The 21,354-nt window shown below is 44.0% G+C and overlaps 1 protein-coding gene and 1 long non-coding RNA gene across 2 annotated transcripts in view; both read left to right on the top strand.

Moving 5' to 3' along the window:
- Positions 1-21,354, top strand: part of LOC311600619 — a 212,562-nt gene that overhangs the window by 115,719 nt on the left and 75,489 nt on the right. The window lies entirely within an intron of this gene.
- The window catches only part of STX12 (syntaxin 12), a 32,617-nt gene that overhangs the window by 1,628 nt on the left and 9,635 nt on the right, over positions 1-21,354 (top strand). Inside the window, exons 2-4 of the mRNA XM_084787543.1 lie at positions 15,016-15,085; positions 16,245-16,344; positions 21,213-21,350. Of these exons, the coding sequence (XP_084643669.1) occupies positions 15,016-15,085; positions 16,245-16,344; positions 21,213-21,350 (308 nt within the window). The remainder of the gene's footprint in view (positions 1-15,015; positions 15,086-16,244; positions 16,345-21,212; positions 21,351-21,354) is intronic.

Raw genomic sequence — 21,354 nt, 5'->3', positions numbered from 1 at the left:
CATTAGTTTATGTGTATGTTCCACATATACACGCAATAATAATAAGCAATTTAAAATTTTTTTTGTGGCAGGTTTTGGTGGTGCACACCTTTAACCCCCTCACTCAAGAGGCAGAGACAGGTAGAGCTCTGAGTTTGAGAGGCTAGCCTGGTCTACAGAGTTACAAGACAGCCAGGGCTACACAGAGAAACCTTGTCTTGAAACACCAAAAGCAAAACAAAACAAAAAACAAAGCTGAAGTTTTTTCATTGGGACTAAACCTAATTTGAATATCTATATGTGGAAAGTTTTATATTTGAGTATTATGTTGTGCAGTAAGCATAGGAACTGATATAGGTTCTTTTAACAGCAAATCTTTGTTTACTTAAATCAAAACGAGTTAAAAGTGGAGCTGAGCGTAGTGGTACACTCTTATAATCATGGCATTTGAGAGGCTGAGGCAGGAGGATTATCATGACTTCGAGGCAAGCATAGACTGCACAGTGAGCTCAGGGCAAGCCTGGGCTACATAGTGAGACTTTTCCCAAAAGGAAGGATGGAGAGAGGGAAGGAGGAATTGAGAGTGAGTTTAAAGTCAAAACCTGGGTGCAATGAGTCAGACCTATAATCCCAACTCTGAGGAGGCTGAGGCAAGACAGTTTCCATGGGTTCAAGGCCCCCGTGAGCTATAGAGTGAGTCTTTAAAGAACTAAGAAGGTGGTGGTGGGGAATAGGAGCAGTTTCCTTGGTGACAGATACTGACTTGGCTGTTGACTAGGCATCAGACTCAAGGGAACCATTAGGCAACAGTTAGTAATGTTGTTACTAGCTACTGTCTAAGTACAAAGTGCTCCACACAGTATGAAAAGTGCATTACATGTGATGTCTTCATTCATGGCCACCCTGTGGAATAATTACAAATATTCCTGGTGTATGGGCTAGGAAACAGACTGAGAAAGGTTAAAGAATTGCCGAGCTGAACGTGTGTGTATTTGTGTGTTTACTGGAAGCTGTGGTTCCTTGTGATATGCTCATCTTCCCTCCTAGATTGTTCCTTCGAGGTAGGAAACAGGGCTCATTCATCTTTATTTTTCTGCTGTTTATCTCAGTCCAAGTATATGATAGGCTCATTCAGTTAGGATACAACAAGCATTTTTGTTTTGTTGGGTTTTTGTTGTTGTTGTTGTTTGTTTGTTTTTGAGACAGGGTTTCTCTGTGTAGCCTTGGCTGTCCTGGACTCACTTTGTAGACCAGGCTGGCCTCGAACTCACAATGATCTGCCTGCCTCTGCCTCTGCCTTCTGAGTGATGAGATAAAAGGCGTGGGCAACAACGCCTGGCTTGATTTTTTTTTTTTTTTAAAGAAAACTATTAATACTGAGGCTGGAAATATGGCTCATCAGTTAAGAGTATTTGCTGTGACGTGCGCTCACTTCCCAGCATATACAGGTATACAGGTGGTGCATTTACATACATGTAGGTAGAATACTCATATAATTAAAATAAATATAAAAAAAGGAAATTGTAAAAAAAAAAAATCCTCATCATTATTATTGGAGACAGCATATCATTTTGTAGCCCAGGTGTCTTGAACTCATGGAAGCCTCCAGCTTCAACTTCATGAGTACAAGGATTACGCATATGAGGTGCTACCTCCAACTCTGGTAGCTTTTGTGTTTGCTTGTTTTATTTTGAATTTTTTGTTTTGAGACAGGGTTTTTCTGTGTAGCCCTAGTTGTCCTGGAACTTGCTCTGTAGACCAGGCTGTCCCGGAACTGGGAGAGCCTCTGCCTCCTGCGTGCTGGGATCAAAGGTGTGTACCACCACCACTCAGTGCTTTTCTGGGTTTTTTTGGGACAGGATCTCACCAAGTAGCTCTGGCTGCCCTGGACCTCACAGAGATCCACCTGCCTTGGCCTCCAGGGTAGTGGGACTAAAGGGGTGTGCCATCACGCCAGGCTCTGCATCGTTTACAGAAAAGCTAAGAAACCTTTGAGCTTTTAAATGTTTGTGAACTAAATTTGGATTTTCCCTCAGCGTCTTGCTGGTTTCGTAAGTGTCTTGGTGAGTTTTTCTTTTCCTCTCCTGCTCAGTTTCCTCGTTTGTGGTTGTCAACTAGGGTTTTGAGGACTGAGATAACTTCTGTGAAGCGCCAAAACAGTGCCTGCTACAACATGGGTTCCTGGTGCTGGGCGGTGGTGGCGCATGCCTTTCATCCCAGCACTTGGGATGCAGAGGCAGGCCCAGGGCAGCCAGAGCTATACAGAGAAACCTCATCTTGAAAAACCAAACCAAACCAACAGACAAAAACCCCAAGTAAGTTTCTGTAATCCTCACCCTTGGGAGACAGGAGTCAGGAGTTCAAGGCCAGGCTCAGCTACATGGCAAGTTTGAGACCAGCTTGGCTATGTGAGACTGTCTCAAAAAGATAAACAGTACCTGCTGCCTACTGAGTGAATACATAAAACATGTTAGCTGTCATTTGGTCCCTTTCCCTTAAACATAACAAGCAGTTTTCCCCACAGTTTAGTATCTACTTATAATCCTAATTAAGCCACACGTTTTGACCTTGTCACTAGAGCAATACTAGTTTTGTGGGACGAAGGGCCATGTATTATACGTTTCTCTTAGATAGTGCCTGGCACAGCAGGAGTGTGTTGGCATTCAGTATGTACTTAATTGATTTTTATCATTGCTAAGTACATTTTTCTTAGTCTTGAGTTTGATAATAATAGCTACCCTTAGTTGAGTGCTTTTATGTGCCAGACAGCATTCTAAACTTAGCCTCATATTGTCTCGTTTCCTCAACCATATGAAGCGTCTCCTGTTACTCCCATTTCTTAGGTGAGGAAACAGGCAGAGGAGATGGTCATCATTCACTCTCGATCCCTCAGCTAGGAAGTGCTGGATTCAAGAATCAAGCATAAGTCGGGCGGTGGTGGCACACGCCTGTAATCCCAGCACTCAGGAGGCAGAGGCAGGTGGATCTCTGAGTTCGAGGCCAGCCTGGTCTACAAAGGGAGTCTAGGACAGCCAAGGCTACACAGAGAAACCCTGTCTTGGAGAGAGAGAGAAAAAAAAAAAAAAAAAGAATCAAGCATAGACAGTCCTGCTGGTCATAGTGGTCTACTCCTGTAATTCTCTCACTTGAGGTAGAGTCGGGAGGATCGCCACATCAAATTCAAGGCCAGCCTGAGCTAATTAGCAAGTTCCTGGCCCAATGCTACATGCCTAGGTCCAGGCTATGCAGAGAGGTACATATCAAGAACCTGTCTTAATTAAAACAAGAACACAGGGCTGAAAAGATGGCTCAGAGGTTAAGAGCACTGTCCTTTCAAAGGTTCTGAATTCAATTCCCAGCATGGTGGCTTACAGCCATCTAGAATGAGATCTGGTGCCCCAGGCACACATGTGGGCAAAATACTGTACAAATAATAAATACATCTTAAAAAAAAAAAAAAAAAAGAACACAGTCCTAATTCAGAGCCTGTGCTCTTAACAATGGCACGTGTTGTTACTTTTGTACAAAATGCACTATTATATCATTAATTGTTATTACTCATTCCGAGTTTAGTTTAGAGATTTATTATTTAGTTTTTAGTCAGTAAATTTTTGTTGTGTGTGTATGTGTGAGTACTACAAGGTTTCATGTAGCCCAGGCTAGCCTTTAACTCCTAACCTTCTTGCCCCTGCCTCTCAAGTGCTGGGATTGTAGCGATACAGCACCACTCCAGACAAGCTATTTTTTTTGGGGGGGGGGTGTTCAGTTTTTAAAAAAAAATTTTTTTTTAGTCATTTATTCAGATTACATCCTGATTGTTAGCCTCTCACTTGTATCTTCCCATTCTCCCCTCCCTCCCTCTTTTACCCTATTTCCCTCCCCTAGACCTGTGACAGAAGGGGACCTCCTCCCCCACCATATGATCAGAGCCTATCAGATCTCATCCTGGTAGCCTGCTTCCCCTTCCTCTGAATGCCACCAATCTTCCCCACCAAGGGAAAGTGGTCAAATAGGAGGCACCAGAGTTCATGTCAAAGTCAGTCCTCTCTCTCCACACAACTGTGGAGAATGCGCTGTTCATTGGCTAGATCTCAATAGGAGGTCTAAGTTTTCTGCGTGCATTGCCCTTGTTTGGTACAGCAGTTTGTGCAGCGCCACTGGGTCCAGATCCGTCAGCCTTGATGGTCTTCTTAAAAGGTAAACCCCAGCCTTCCAGAGGCTAAGGCAGGAGGATCGGGGGTTTGAGTCTATCCTGAGAGTAAATACCTTTTCTGTTTATAGAGACCCTGTCTTTATGATGAGGGTTAGGGGTGTAGCTCAGTCTCAATACGTGTGTGTCTATGTGATGTGTGTGTGTGGTAGGTAGTTTTCACTGTTCTGTATAACATCATAGTATAAGCCTTATTTTATGCACAGAACACTGAGGAGTTGACTCCATTTTCTTTTTTCTTTCTTTCTCCCCCCGCCCTCCCCCCCCACAGGGTTTCTCTGTGTAGCCTTGGCTGTCCTGGACTTGCTTTGTAGACCAGGCTGGCCTCAAACTCACAGCAATCCACCTGCCTCCGCCTCCCAAGGGCTGGGATTAAAGACCTGCACCATCACTTCCTAGCCAACTCCATTTTCATAATCAGTGCCAAGGCTTTTTTAAAAATGTGGTCTAGATAGTTCTTTGGGTTTGTGGATTTCTTTTGTCTTATTATCTGTCTATCTTTATCTATTTTTAGCTTTTTGAGACAGAGTTTTACTATGAATCTTTGGTCTAGAACTCACAGAATTCTGCCTACCTCTACCTCTTGAGTGCCGGGATTAAAGCCGTGTGCCACTACACCTGGTCCTATTTTATGTTTTAGGGTGATTAATGCTTCTTACAGTGCGTATGTTCGTTGATGCGTGTTTGCCTGCGTGTATGTTTGTGCTTCATGCGAATGTGCATATCTGGTGCCCTCATAGGGCAGAAGAGGGGAGTCGGGTTCCCCAGAACTGGAGTCACAGATAGTTGTAAGCTGACATGTGTGTGCTAGGAACTGAATCCAGGTCCTCTGCAAGAACAACACATTTTCTTAACTGCTGAGTCATTTCTCCATCCCCTGAATGTTTTTAGTATATTGAATTAGAGCATTAGATTGTCTCAAATAAAGAGAAGTGTTGTCCTATCTGTGTGACACAAAATTGCTTTCACTATGATTAAATAGATTTGGACTGTGGCTCATGGGGACATTTAGATTTTGCTGATATCTGCTAAAAAGTACATAGGAATGTTCAAATTAGAATTACTCTTGGTATTGATGTTAGCGGTAATGTATAATAAGTTGATTTACTTCATATTCTTAAAAAAAGAAGAGTTTTAGCCAGGACAGGGTTAAAAATTATAGGTCAGCAATAGGTGAGGTTAAGGTCTAGTGGTTTTTGTTTTTTTTTTGTTTTTGTTTTTTTGCTATTGTTGTTTTGTTTTTCCCAGACTCTATAGATATCTGAGATTGGCCTTGAACTGACTTTTCATGCTTTTATGAACCAAGTTCTTGGATGACAAGCTTGTGCCACCATGCTAGACCTAGGCATAGTTATAAAATTGACAAAATTGCTTACACAGAGCAGAAGGGTTGGTCTTTCATTTGGCATAATCTAGTTTCCAATATTAGGTAACATTTCATAAGAGGCACTCATTTGTCTTCATTTAAAATATTTTAAAATTTTATTTATTTTATGTATATGAGTATTTGGCTGTATGTATGTGTACCATATCTGAAGCGACCAAAGAAGGTAGCGTGTTGGTCCCCTGGAACTGGAGTTGTGGACAGTTGTGAGCTGCCATGTAGGTGCTGGGAACTCAACCTGGGTCCTCTGAAGAACAGAAAATGCTATACTCTACTGAGCCATTTCTCCAGCCCATAACCAGAGTATGTTTAGCAAGGGTTGGGGATGTAGCTCAGTGGTAGAGCACATGCCTAGCATATGTGAGATCCTTGGTTCACTCCCCAGATGATCTATACATGCAAAGTCATATTACAAAACATTATAAATGATGATCTACTTCACGTGCTGGCAGTCCAGCCTAGGACTTTACATATATGTGGTAGACAAGCATCTACCATTGAACCATGTCCCTAACATTAACATGTGAATCCAAAGGGGCGGAGATAGCTCATTTGAGGACCTGAGTTTGGTGTCCAGAACCTAGATGTGGTACTTCATGTGCCAAGGAGACTGAGACAAGTGGATCCTTGGAGGTCAAAGTATATGGCACCTAAGGAGTGACAGCCAGGATTGTCCTCTGGCCCACACACTCCCACACCATCTTCCTCACCCCCAAATGAAAACTTTCATTTGCTAAAATTCTTGGAAAAGGAACGTTCAAATTTAGAGAGTTGGCTCAGGGATTAAAAGTACTTACTGCTCTTCTAGAGGACCTGGGTTCAATTCCCAGAACTCACTTGGTGTCTCACAACCACCCACGAGCCCAGTTCCAGGAGATGATGTCCTCTTCTGATCTCCTCGGGTACCAAGCACATACGTGGTGCACAGACATACATGTAAGCATACCCATACACATAATATTGGAAAAAATCAAAGAAAAGCAGTGTTCACATTAACCAAGTGGGCAGAAGATCCTTTTAGATTTAACTCATTTTAACAAAAATATTTTCAAAATGTGTCATTTTGACTTTTTTTTTTTTTCAAATACACAAAGAACACGTTTATTTGATATAGAATCACAGGCGGGCTGGGCGTCTGTACCAGCAGTTCAGGAATCAGGGTTAAACAACACACAAGAGCCGCCCTGAGGACGGGGAAGAGGGAGGCTGGGCCACTCCTGCAGCTCTCCATCGCTGTCTCACCTTCTGCTTGCTGGCCTGGAGGTGGGCTGTGAGCTCTCCCTGCACTTGTGCAGCCCAGAAGCCAGGACTTCCTCGAGGAAACTTTTGGTGTTGTGAACTGTTGTTCCTCCCAGAACAATCCTCACCCCAGGAGTGGTGCGGTTCAGGTTATAAACTGTCAGGGCTTCTTCATAGGTGGCTCCTCCAGTGACGAACACGATGATGTCCTGAGGCCTGTCCCTGAGAGTGCTGGGGCCTAAGTAGGGGTAGAGGCTTTCCTTGAGCTTCCCCTTGATGAGATGGTCCAGGGTCTCGTGCAGGAACAGCTGATGCTGTGTGTACACATTCTCCACTCCCTGGTAGAGGGCGACTTTTTTTTTTTTTTAAGTTTTTCGAGACAGGGTTTCTCTGTGTAGCCTTGGCTGTCCTGGACTCACTTTTTAGACCAGGCTGGCCTGGAACTTATGGTGATCCTCTTGCCTCTGCCTTCTGAGTGCTGGGGTTAAACACGTGCACCACCACGCCCAGCACGTCATTTTGGCATTTTAAGCACACTCAAGTGAAAATAAATGTTTGTGTAATCGTTCCTGTTTTGTGCTTTAAGTTTCGGGAAGGCTCCAGCTCTTGGGTGAAGCTGTGTGAACCAGTGGTGGCTAGTCACTAGTCACAGTTCCTCATACTGTGCTTGCAGAGGGCAGTCTGCAGGAAGCTCTGCTGGGGGCCAGGCAAATGGGAGACTCCGTCCTTAGGGTTTGGATTTTAGGGCCTCTGAGGAGTCTGAATGGAAACTTGGAGGAGAATATCTTAGTGTTCAGAAATAAAGAAGAGCCAGTGAAGGCTTACATTCCTTCTGCTGCTTGATAAGCAGATGATTCCAAAGCTCTCAACCCTGCTTCCTCAAAATCCTTAACTGGGAAGTCTATATGATTTCAACAAAGGAAGCCAAAAAGTCTAGATGGGGGAAATGTTACACGCCATCTGAAACCGCACAGAAAACAACTGATTATTGACTTTTCCTATATTCTGTCAAATCTCCACAGCTTCCTAACGTATTTAATGTTTTGATAGGTGATGAATAGCTAGCTCCCTACCTTTTGCCCCACCTATGTAGGGTTTCTCTGTGTAGCCCTGGCTGTCCTGGAACTTGCTCTGTAGACCAGGCTGGCCTCAACTCAGAGAGCCTCTGCTTCCCAAGTGCTGAGATTTAAGGTGTGCGCCACCACCAGTTGGCATCAGTTCACTTTCAAACAGTCTCCCTCTGTAGTCCGGGTTGGCACTGAAGTTCAGATTATCCCCATCCTGAGTGCTGGCTGCCAGTACAGGTGTATGCCACCATGTTAGGCTGTTCTACTTTTGTATTTCTTTGGTCTTGCTTATGTGGCCTGGTTGGCCTGGAATTCACTCTGTAGGCCGGGCTGGCCTTGAACACACAGAGCTCTCCCTGCCATGGCCTCCTGAGTGCCGGGATTAAGGCATGTGCTACTATGCCCTGCTTGCACCTTGCATTTATAAGATTAAGAAAGTCACCGGGTTCATGCCTTTAATCCCAGCACTTGGGAGGCAAAGGCAGGTGGATCTCTATGAGTTCGAGACCAGCCTGGTCTACAGTACAAGTCCAGGACAGCCTGGACTATGTAGAGAAACCCTGTCTCAAAAAACCAAGAAAAAAAGGAAAGTTGCTGGGCGTGGTGGTGCACTCTTGTAACCCCAGCACTCAGGAGGCAGAGTCAGGCAGATCACTGTGAGTTTGAGGCCAGCCTGGTCTACAGAGGGAGTCCAGGACAGCCAAGGCTATGCAGAGAAACCCTGTCTCGAAAACTAAAAATAAAATACAAGTTAAAAAAAAAAAAAGAATAAGAAAATCACACTTAAAACATCTCTGAGCCACACAGGTGGACTACAGAAAAACTCTATGGTGTCTCACCTTGGGCTTCAGCAGTATAGGAGTGCTTGCAGATCAGTTAGCCCTCAGTAGTAGCAGTGCCTAATGAGAGGGTTGGAGATGTAACTCAGTATTACACACACACACACACACACACACACACACACACACACACACCCATGGTTTAATCTCTAGCACTGAAAAAACTTGGGCATGGTAGGTGAAGGTGGAAGCCAGAAAATCAGAAGTTCAAGGTCATCCTCAGTTATGTAGGGAGGCCAGCCGTGGTTAAGCGGAACCCTGTCTCAATAAACTACAAGATTAAATGAGAAAAAGTGAAAACTTCACATATAGAAGTACTCAACAAACATTAGCTACTTAAATTTGGATGTAATCTTCAAGTGGTGAGAAAGGTCCTTCAACATAAACCAGCATGCCCAGTGCCCTGCGTCAGTTAATGGTTAAGTCTGCCTTAGGTGGTAAGTCCCCATATCTCCAATGTGCCTTGATTCACAGCTTTTGCCTTATTGTGAATGCCATAAAGTTGATGGGAAGAGGCTGACTCAGCCAGTATCCTTGTACCCACCGAGTGCCTGGCACTCTGCTGAGGAAAGAGGCGTATTCCCAGAAGTGGGAGGGTGCTGGGGAAGGGAGCAGGTTAGAGCAAGGATATCAGTCTATCTGGAGTTAGCTTTAGGCACTGTCAGATAAGCAGGGTGGGGCAAAGTGGAACCCTGGGAACTCCAGGCCAGCCCTGTGTGACTGCATTCTATTTCCTTGAAGACTCAGCCCTTTGAGAGCAACACTATGTGACTCAAAGCATAGAGCCTTCCGAGCCAGCCCTGCGTTTGAATTCTAGCTATGGCATGCTGTTCATAGCCCAACAGTGACTTGTCATTTAATTAAAGTCTCATTATAATTGCACAAGGCTCTCTATAACCTGGCTCCCCACTACCCCTTTGGTCAACACTCTTATCTCTTGCTCACTCAGCTCTAGCACCCTAGCTGTACCACAGTTCTTGTTTTGAGGACTTTGCCCTGGTTAATGACTGCCTGGAATACCCCTCCCCATAGGTGCATGGCTCGGCCTTGCTTTTTCTTTAGATCTGTGTGCATTGTCTCCTTTAGATCTGGCCACTTGTGTGAGTGAGGTCCTCTACCTACTTCTTCGCCCTCACTTGAGTTTATTTCCTGTGGTAGGACTGTTACCCCCTGGTGTGCTTTTATTATCCACCATTGAGAACAAGTGGGGCAGTGTGGAGTAGCTGCTGTCCTCTGAATGAACAAGGCAGTCCTGTCCACATGCAGCTAAGCAAGAAATCTACAAACCGAGTACATCTCTATCCGTAATGCCTGCCTTTCGTAAATCATTGTTACAGCATCCAGTTGATAACTTTAGTGGTATTATAATTCTCATTTAACTTGAATGAGGACCATCTGCGTGTTAGAGATGAAGAAAAATGATTATTTGTATTTTAGGAGAACATAGCAATTGCAGCACTGATGCTTTCCTATGGAATTACTGAGGTATAAGTAATTTCTACTAACAAGAATACAATAGAAATTTTTTTCTTTCTTTCTTTTTTTTTTTTTGGTTTTTCGAGACAGGGTTTCTCTGTGTATCCTTGGCTGTCCTGGACTCACTTTGTAGACCAGGCTGGCCTCGAACTCACAGGGATCTGCCTGTCTCTGCCTCCCTAGTGCTGGGATTAAAGGGGTGCATCACCACGCCTTGCTCAAATCAAAATTTCTTAGGAGTTTTGTCAAAAGGTAAATTGTTTGGCCGTGGTTTTTTTGGGTGCAGCATTTTATGTAGCTCAGAATGGCCTCAAACGTGATGTATAGCCAAAGCTGACCTTGAATTCATGATCCTCCTACATCCCCTCTCAGTGCTAGGGTGCAGGCAGATGGCGTCAGCTCAGCTTTGGGTTTTTGTTGTTGTTGTTGTTTTTTGAGAAAGGGTCTTGCTATATAACCCAGGTTATCCTTACCCACAGTATATAGACCAGGCTAGCCTCACAATAATCTTGCCTTAGCTTCTTGACTGCTGGAATTATAAGCACAGGTTACCAGGCTGGGCTTAACATTTTGTTATTTTAAAGGGTACCATTACTGAAATGTGAATTGGAGCAGGTTTGTTTTCGAGACAGGGTTTCTCTGTGTAGCCTTGGCTGTCCTGGACTCACTTTGTAGTCCAGGCTGGCCTCGAACTCACAGCGATCCGCCTGCCTCTGCCTCCCGAGTGCTGGGATTAAAGGCGTGGGCCACCACGCCCGGCTGGTTTTTGGTTTCTTGAGACAGGTTTTTTGTGTGTAGCCTTGGTTGTCATAAACTCACTTTGTAGACCAGGCTGGCTTCGAATTCACAGTGATCTTCCTGCCTCTGCTTCCTAGAATACTGGTATTGTAGGTATGTGCCACCATGCCCCATGAAGGAACTTTATTATTATTATTATTATTATTATTATTATTATTATTATTATTATTATTATTATTATTATAAAAAACAGGTCCTCACTGTATAGTCCTGGCTATTCTGGAACTCACTACGTAGACCAGGGTGGCCTTGAACTGACATAGAATCTGCCTACTGCCATCTGAGCGGTGGGACTAATGGTGTGTACCACTTATGTCCCACTAGGTTTTGTTTGTGTATGTGTGTGTGTATTAAAGATTTGTCTGTTTTTATTATTTATACAGTATTCTGCCCGCATGTGTGCCTGCACTCCAGAAGAGAGCACTAGATCTCATTAAGATGGTTGTGAGCCACCATGTGGATGCTGGGAATTGAACTAACTACCTTTGGAAGAACAGCCAGTACTCTTAACCTCTGAGCCATCTCTCCATCCCCCATATATGTGTGTGTGTGTGCGTGTGTGTGTGTGTGTGTGTGTGTGTGTTTTAAAGATTTATTTATTTATTATGTACACAGTGCTCTGCCTGCATATGTGCCTACAGGCCAGAAGAGGGCACCAGTTCTCATTACAGATGGTTGTGAGCCACCACGTGGTTTGCTGGGAATTGAACTCAGGACCTCTGGAAGAGCAGCCAGTGCTCTTAACCTCTGAGCCGTCTCTCCAGCCCCTACTTATATATTTTTAATATTTTTTTCTGTATTTTTAAGACCTCTGTAGCCCTGGCTGTCCTGGAGCTCACTGTGTAGACCAGGCTAGCCTTGAACTCACAGAGATCCGCCTACCTCCACCTGGGATTAAAGGCATGTGCCACCACCGCCCAGCTTGTTTTTATTTATTTTATTTTTTAATTATTTATGTACTATTATGTATACAGTACTCTGCCTGCACATACACCTGCAGTCCAGAAGAGGGCATCAGATCACATTATAAATGGTTTGAGCCACCATGTGGTTGCTAGCAATTGAACTCAGGACCTCTGGAAGAGAAGTCAGTGCTCTTAACCGCTGAGCCACCTCTCCAGCCCAATGCTCTGGGCCTTTTGTTTTGGTTTTGGTTTTTGGCTTTTCGAGACAGGGACTCTCTATGTTAGCCTTGGCTGTCCTGGACTTCCTTTGTAGACCAGGCTGGCCTCAAACTCATAGCAATCCGCCTGCCTCTGCATCCCTTGTTTATATTTTTTAAAAACATTCACTTATATGTGGGGGTGCATGTGCTACCTGATTGGAGGTCAAAGGATGGAATTTGCTTCTTTTTCCTGTGTGGGTTTTTGGGCTCACACTGAGGTGTCAGACTTTGTAGCAGGAGCCTTTACCCACTAACCTGCCTAACTAGACCTAGAGCGATAGATTTTTAAATTTCGAGCTTGTAATAAGTAGCCATCCTTTTTGGTTAGCTCTGGAAGCGTGTATGTGTGTTACCTATGTGATACTGACCGATGACAGCACTGGCTCCTCGCTTGCTCAGCTAAGCCTGTTCTTGTCTGACAGCATGAATGAAGATTTGACATTAATCCTGAGGGACTAGGAAAGCCCACATCTGTTGAAATCATGCTGCAACTTGAAAATGCGTTTTCTTTGTTTTTATCCTCCTCCACTAGATGAGTGAAACAGTGAAAGTAGAGAAGGAGCAAAAATACCTGTAACCAGCTGTGATCAGTCAATTGTAAACATCAGCCAGGCCCTGTGGTGAAGGCCTTCAATCTCAGCTCCCAGAGACAAAAGCAGGTCTCTGAGTTTAAGGCCAGCCTGGTCTATAACGTGAATTCCAGGATAGCCAGAGCTACAAAAGAAACCCTGCCTTGAAAAACGAAAACAAACAACAAACAAAATTAGTTGTAAACACCACTTCACTTGGACCAAAAATAATCTTATTAATGAGTTCTGTTCTTTAGGTGTCATGAGTTAGCGTGTGTGAGGTCCTGAGTTCAGTTCACAAGGAGGCACACACACACACAAGCATGCACTCATGCACACATTCACACACCCAATATACAGATCTCCTCTAACTTAGTAAATCTTCCCCCACCTTCTCTGACAACCAGGGAAAGGAAATAGAAAGCAAGGCAAGAAGAGATCCAGGGCTCTGTCTCTGTTCTCAGAACCCAGTGAGGGACAGGTACAGCAAGGTTCCAGGCAGACCAGCACTAACATATTCCCTATTGATAGGCCTGCCCTCTTCTTTCCTGGGCCAGGAAAGGATTTAGGTGCCAGGGTTCAAACATGAGCACTCCCAGTCTACCCAATATCTAGGAAAGGAAAGGGCTGCACAAAACTATGTATCTGACTGTGATGCCATACAGAAAAGAACACTCTTGGTTGGAGTTTATATGCCCAGAATTGAATTTTATGCTGTGTCACTTATTGTGTGTGCATAGATAAGATACATATATTGCCTCATATACCTATTTCAGATATTGCTATGAAAGTCAGGAGGCAGAGGCAGGCGGATAGCTGTGAGTTCGAGGCCAGCCTGGTCTAAAAAGCTAGCCCAGGACAGCCAAGGCTACACAGAGAGGCTCTGTCTCAGAAAAACCAAAAAAAAAAAAAAAGAGTACTTGACAAAGAAGTGCCTAGTTTCATCTGTTACTAAAAACAAGTGTTCATCATCTTCCTAAAAGCATTTACTGTAGAAAAGCTAGTTTGATTTGGTGGATAAATTGTTGTTGCTGTTTTTGAGACAGCATCTCATGTATTCCCTGCTGGCTTTGAACTTGCTAAATATCTGAGGATACGTTTGAACTTAAAAGCATGCACCAGCCTGTTTTTTGTTTGTTTTGTTTTGTTTTCTGCAGTGCTAGGGATTAAACCAAGGGCTTAAGGCATGTTAGGCAAGCTTGCTTCCAAGTAAACAACGTCCCCTCCTGCCCCCATGGTTTTTCGAGACAGTGTTTCTTTGTGTATCCTTGACTGTCCTGGACTTGCTTTGTAGACCAGGCTGGCCTTGAACTGACAGTGATCCACCTGCCTCTGCCTCCTGAGTGCTGGGATTAAAGGCATGTGCCACCACACCTGGCTGACTTACACTGTGTAAATGTGATTTAAAATGTGATTTTAAAAAAATCAGGAGTTCTCCCACCAGGCCACTTATTCTCTCCCTTATGATCCCGTTGGATTGCTGAGAATGTTTTTCTTTTTTTATTTATGGTTAGAAATCTAGACTAAATCATCAGGAACCTAACTCATAGGATGTTGAGGCAGGAAAATAGGAGACTGAGGCTAGCCTAGGCTACATATTGAGATTCTGTCTCAGAAAAACAAGTCAGAAGATATTGTTGCAGATTGTTGTAGCTTTGAGGCTCCAACAGTGGTGAGTGCTTCCTTCCTGTTTTGTGCTCCTGGGGTGGACACCTGGGCCTTGGTGCATGCACTACCAGTTCACTGCCTTCCTAGTCATAATGCGGACGAATGCTTAGTGTCGTGGGACATCTGGAAGAATTATTCAGCTCTTTGGAGATGATAAACAGAATCACCTTCTGCTTAGTAAACCTTGTAAAGGCACCATGGAGGAATGTGTGTGCCAAAATTTGGGCCTTAGCCTGGTTCCTGTTGGCTGCATGTATGTAGGATCTGGGTGACTAGTGCTCTGTGAAGTAGGGTGCTCATGATGAGTGGTTCATTTTATATTTTATATTAAATTTTTTTGTTTGTTTGTTTTTGTTTTTGTTTTTTGAGACAGTGTTTCTCTGTGTAGTCCTGGCTGTCCTGGACTCACTTTTAGACCAGGCTGGCCTCGAACTCACAGTGATCTGCCTGCCTCTGCCTCCCCTAGTGCTGGGATTAAAGGTGTGCACCACCATGCCCAGCTAATGTGTTTATTTTATTTTATTTTATTTTATTTTATTTTGTGTTGTTAGGGGTTTTTTTTTTGTTTTGATGTTTTTGGTGTTTATTTTCTTTTAAAAAATCTTTCCCTCTTTTTTCTAGCTGCTCAGATAAAGAATTTGATGAGCCAACTTGGAACTAAGCAGGACTCAAGCAAGCTCCAGGAAAATCTGTGAGTACCTTCCCGACAAGGTTGAGTTTTGTGAGGGCCCTGTGAGGAGAGTGCCCTTCCACCTCAGGCCTGTGAGGTCAGAATGGGAGGCAGTGGTTAAGTGGTAATAGCTGGACCTGGAAGAGGGAGGGGAGCAGAGTGTATTAGTGGGTTCAGATTTCTTTTCTTTTGTTTTTGTTTTTGTTTTTTGAGACAGGGTTTCTCTGTGTAGCCTTGGCTATCCTAGACTCACTTTGTAGACCATGCTGGCCTCGAACTCACAGCAGTCCGCCTGCCTCTGCCTCCCAAGTGCTGGGGTTAAAGGCGTGTGCCACCATGCCTGGCCTCGGATTGGCTATCTCTTGTTGTCTTTCTTATTTTCTAATCCTAGAAGCCCGTTTGCCATGAAAAGCACAACTTGGTGTCCTACCCATTAAGGCTGCTGCAACAATAGACCATGGACTAGGCAGTTTATAAGCAATCGCAATTTATTTCTCACAGTTCTGAAGCCGAAGAGGTTGAAAATCAAGCCTCTGGCAGAAACAGTATCTGATGAGGGCCCTCTTTTTTCTTTTTCTTTTTTTTCTTTTTTTTTTTTTTGTTGTTGTTTTTTGTTTTTTGTTTTTGTTTTTTGTTTGTTTGTTTTGAGATAGGGTTTCTCTGTGTAGCCTTGGCTGTCCTGGACTCGCTTTGTAGACCAGGCTGGCCTCGAACTCACAGTGATCCACCTGTCTCTGCCTCCCGAATGCTGGGATTAAAGGCGTGTGCCACCATGCCCAGCTTCAGAACCAGCTTTTTAAAGCAAGAGCTTGGGAATGGATCTTTGGAGTTTTCCTAGGTGTATAGGAAGCTATGGTTTTAACACCTTTTATCTATCCATTCTCGTCAGTGGACTGTGGCAGGTACTGACCATGCAGAGCTCCTGGGAAATCAGTAAGGGCTTTAGAGTGAGCTCAGAGTGTTAAAGCCATTAGGCTTGGGTGCAGGTGGTAATTACTCCTCTGTTTCCATCAGGATGCTGACATGCTCTTCTTCCCAAACAGTTGAAATTCCTGCTCTGTGTTTCCTTCAGTAGATATCACTGAGTGAGCATCTTTCTGCTCAGTGGAGCCGCTTCAGTCGTGGGGAAGGCCTCGCTCTCAAGAAACCACAGCATCCTAACACCTGTCTTCTCTCTTAGGCAGCAGATACAACACTCCACAAATCAGCTCGCCAAGGAGACAAATGAGTTGCTGAAGGAGCTAGGGTCCCTGCCCCTACCCTTGTCGGCATCAGAGCAGGTTGGCATTTCTGTTTATATAGTAATAGAGGAGGACTTTGTTCTCAAAGAGTGGCAGTATGCAGCTATGCAAAAGCTAGTAGGGCTTTGTTTCTTTCTTTTTGTTTTGTTTTGATTTTTCGAGACAGGGTCTCTCTGTGTAGTCTTGGCTGTCCTGGACTCACTGTGTTGACCAGGCTGGCCTTGAACTCACAGAGATCCACCTGCCTCTGCCTCTTGAGTGCTGGGATTAAAGCTGTGAGCCACCACGCCCAGCTTGCTGCTTTGGTTCTTGACAGATAATTCTCTGGACCTTAATTTCCTTGCCATGTGTCCTAGTTTCATTTCTGTAGCTGTGATAAAATACCACAACAAAAAGCAAGCTAGAGGAGAGTGGGCTTTTTAGTTCAGAATCTCAGTTCCACTCTGTTATTGTGGGAAAATCAAGGGAGTAGGAACTTAGTAACTAGTCCCAAGTAACACACAGTCAAAAGAGAGAGGCGTGAATGCCTGATTCTCGTTCTTTTCCTCACTTGCTGTTCTTAGCTCCATCTCTCCTCTCTTACCCAGTTTTCAATCTTCTGCCTAGGGAATGGTGCGGCCTACAGTGGGTAAGATGCTCCCACACTAACCAATTTAATTAAGACAGTCTCCCATAGACATGATGACAGGCCAGCCCAATATAAACACTCCCTCATTGAGACTCTGCTCCCAAGTAATTATAAGTTATGTAAAGATGACCATTAAAGTTAATCACACTACCTGTACAGAGAGGCACAATGTGACTACTGTGGCAATAATGTATGTACCAGATGTAGCAAAGAGCCTGGCATCCAGCTTGTACTGGGTGTGTGATAGCTACTGCTATTATTAATAACACATTACAGCTGTTTAGCCTAAGAGGGTCTCAGTGCTTGCCTCTGGCTGGGGTTTGGTATCAGGCTAGGTCTTTAGTTTGTTTTGTGTCTCAGATCTATAAATTTCAGTTAAGCATCTTTCATATTTTGCAGTCATTTTTATATCTCACCAAAGGTCACCCATAGGCCTTAGGATAAAGGAAGACGTTTTTCCTGCTGGATGTGTCCTGTCCTTGAGCGCTTACCTGACCTGACTATAGCCTTTGGTTTGATCCTCAGCGTCAGTGACTGAAAAGCATCTTAGTGCACAGGTCCTCTGCTCTTTTCTGTGTGGCTGCCTTGCTGCCACTAATGCTGATGCTTCAGTGATGGGCCTGCTTCTCAGATGCTTCCCCATCATCCCTTTCTGTGTGCTGAAAGAGTACACACTTGCCAGTGGTTTTCATAGTCCTGACCTAATGACCAAATGCAGAGTATTCAAAGTGCTTAAGGATGAAATATTAGCCCAAGCAAAGTATAAATAGAAAATTAGGTCTCCTACAAAAAACTTCATCTAATGTGTTCTAAAACCAAAGACAAGTATATTTTTGGATTATGCATGCTTCTGTTTTTCTTCCATTATCCTGAATCATTAAGCACACAGACTGGAGCTGCAGACATGCTCTCTCAGTGAAATACAATCCGCCTCTCCCTGTTGTGCTGACTTCCCTTTCCCTTTTCTGTGTCTTGTCTGTCTCAGCCCCATCACCTGCCACATCTTTTCATCAGGGCCAGCAGCTCTCAACCTATGGGTTGTGACCCCTTTGGAAGCCAAAAGACCCTTTGACAGGGGTTAAATATGAGATATACTGCATATCACATATTTACATTACTATTCATAACAGTAGGAAAATTACAGTCATGAAATGGCAACAAAAATAATTTTATGGTTGGGGCCAGCACAGCATGAGGAGCATGAGGGCCACGGCGTTGGGAAGGCTGAGAGCCGCTGTGCTAAGCCCTCCTGCTTCCCACTGCCCATGTGCGCATCTGTTGGCAGAGCTCGATCAGCTGCCACCTCCTGTGATCGTTTTGAGCCCCTTCTTTTGAGACAGTATGTCACTAAGCAGCCCAGTTTGCTCTTGGTTATGTGGCAGTCCTTCCACCCGTGCCTCCCCAGTGCTCCTAGACAGGTGCCACCCCACTGCTCCTTTGTTTCCCTTGATCTTCTTTGTCCTGTCTCTTCTGAAACCTGCTCTTCCATGGTGCTCCTCAGTTCTGTCTCCCAGCTCTGATGGTGCTCCCAAGATGAGTTTCAGCCTTCTTCACTGTTTCTTCCTCAAAGTTGGCATGCCCCAAAGTTCTGTCATTGGGTCTCTGATTTCCCCACTTTGTCCTTTCTTCCTTAGAAGCCTTGATTTTTGTTTGTTTTGTGTTTTGTTTTTTTGTTTTTAATGACTTCAATGTCATCTTTATAGTTTTTTTTTTTTTTTTGCTTTTTCGAGACAGGGTCTCTCTGTGTAGCCTTGGCTGTCCTGGACTCCCTTTGTAGACCAGGCTGGCCTCGAACTCACAGCCATCCGCCTGCCTCTGCCTCCCGAGTGCTGGGATTAAAGGCATGCGCCACCACCGCCTGGCTAATGTCATCTTTATAATGATATAATATAATGATGGTATTTTCCCAACTTTTTTTCTTTTTTTAAGAATTTTTTATTAATTTATTCTTGTTACATCTCAATGGTTATCCCATCCTTTGTATCCTCCCATTCTTCCCTCCCTCCCATTTTCCCCTTACTACCCTCCCCTATGACTGTGACTGAGGGGGACCTCCTCCCCCTGTATATATGCTCATAGGGTATCAAGTCTCTTCTTGGTAACCTGCTATCCTTCCTCTGAGTGCCACCAGGTCTTCCCATCCAGGGGACATGGTCAAATATGAGGCACCAGAGTTCGTGTGAAAGTCATACCCCACTCTCTACTCAGTTGTGAAGAATGTTCTGTTCATTGGCTAGATCTGGGTAGGGGTATTTTCCCAACTTTATCTCCAAAGTTTCAGGCATTTGATTGTGCTGCCAGCTGCTGTTGGCAGTCCCTGTTCTGTTCTCTCCAGCTTATTTGTGATTCTGAGAATGGAATCCAGAGCTTTCCAGCGATTAGCTCTCTGACCTACCAGTGAACTATATATATCTCTAGGCCTTGCCATCTCCTCTTGAATAGCCTACCACCTACTTCCCTATAAAGTATAATAATAATGGTCTTATTCTGAATTCCTCATTTAAGTCTATGAAATAAATCCACTGACTGTACTTATCATCATAGAAATAATTTGCACATAAAGGCTGGATTTATATAGCCCAGTGGTGTCACACTTACCTTAGCTGGCATGAGCAAGGTCTTTGGTTCTATACCCGACACAGGGAGGGGAAAAATGCCTTTTGATCTAACTTCACTCTTTTATACAATATTTGGCCTGCCTGTGAGCCAACAGGCCAGAAGAGGGCACCAGATCTCATTATAGATGGTTGTGAGCCACCATGTGGTTGCCGGCAATTGAACTCAGGACCTTTGGAAGAGCAGGCAGTGCTCTTAACCTCTGAGCCATCTTTCCAGCCCCAGTTTGTTTTTGTTTTGTTTTGTTTTTTATTTCTCATCCAGCTGGCACACCATCACAGACTAATAATTCTCTCTGCTAGTAGGTTGTGCTTGTCAGGCTGTGTCTGCACTCAGCGGTTATTGCTCTGTTCCTTAAGGGTACTTAGGGGTGACCCTTGAATTTACCAGTTTGATGTTGAGAATTGGTTAGTTAGCCCTTTCCAGCTTTCCAGTTTTAGTTCTTTTATGAATACACCTTTGGATCCAACCAAACTGCCTCTTCACTTCCTCCCCTCCCCCCCTCCCTGGGACAGAGTTTCTCTGTGTAGCCTTGGCTGTCTTAGACTTGCTTTGTAGACCAGGCTGGCCTCAAACTCACAGCGATCCACCTGCCTCTGTCTCCCAAGTGTTGGGATTAAAGGGGTGCGCCACCACGCCCAGCCTGTATCTTTCATGTACAAATGGATGGTGAGCTGCTGAGACTGGGGTGCCTTTCCCTGTCTGTGTAGCCCAGGGTGGGTTCGCTCAGTTGGTAGTTTCTGAGAGAGATGAACAGTAACTAGTGAAGGTAGCCTATAGGTAAATAAAGTAGTTTTCAAGTTCTTGAAGTTTTAAAATTCAAAAAGAAAAACTGTTAAAAAAAAAAAAAGAAAAAGATAGTTATTAGGAAAGCTAGTAATCAATCGTAGGTGGGCTTTCGACTACTTTATTCTTCTATTTATCACCTTTCCAGCCCTTATTTTACCCTAATCCCTTTGAACCCAACACTAGGTAGGAGAGACAGAAGGTGCCGATTAGGAGTGTCGGATTCCTAGGGGCAAGTCTAGTCTTGGTCATCAGAATATCCAGCAAACCAGCAATCCAGCAGTAGCAAACACAGCAGCCACCTCTTTGGAGCATACCTTAGGACTCTCCCATTGATGCCTTCTCCAGTGTCCCCAGGATTAAACTATCTGCAGCTGTCAAAAAGCATGCATGAGACAATCAAAATTAATGGCTGAGGACAAACTAAAGCAACCCTATATCCAGCGCCTGGGATTAAAATAAAAACATATTCACATAACAAAACTTGGTTTTTAAAGAATCCAAAATTCTCACTACTCTCAATATAACAAACTAGAGTTTCAGTGGGCAGGAAGTAACTGATTTAGACAGTCTGAGCTCAAAGCCTTTACTGTGTATTTAGATTCTCCAGGAAACAAATATAAATTGCATTCCCTTTGAGTTATGTGGTAAACGACACCTCGTTCTCAGGTTCATTAGCGTGCTTTGACCTGGTCCATAGGGTTAGCTGGGGATTTGATTAGGAAGGAACAAACTTACTAATTTAAGGAAGAGCCTATTTTGTAATAATTTTTGTACTTTGAAAACTCTTATGTATATAATTGTGCTTTTAATAGTTATTAAAACCAGGTGCTTCTGCGTTTATTTCAAACTCCAAGTTCTTGTTTAATTTCTCCAGCGCCAGCAGAAGCTGCAGAAGGACCGCCTCATGAACGACTTCTCGTCAGCCTTGAACAATTTCCAGGTTGTGCAGAGAAGAGTGTCTGAGAAGGAAAAAGAAAGTATAGCCAGAGCAAGAGCCGGATCTCGCCTTTCTGTGA

The sequence above is a fragment of the Acomys minous genome (genome assembly GCF_964271855.1).
Source record: "Acomys minous genome assembly, chromosome: 6".
Taxonomy (NCBI): Eukaryota; Metazoa; Chordata; class Mammalia; order Rodentia; family Muridae; genus Acomys; species Acomys minous.
The sequence above is the reverse complement of the archived record's forward strand: the minus strand, read 5'-3'. Positions and strand labels throughout refer to the sequence as shown.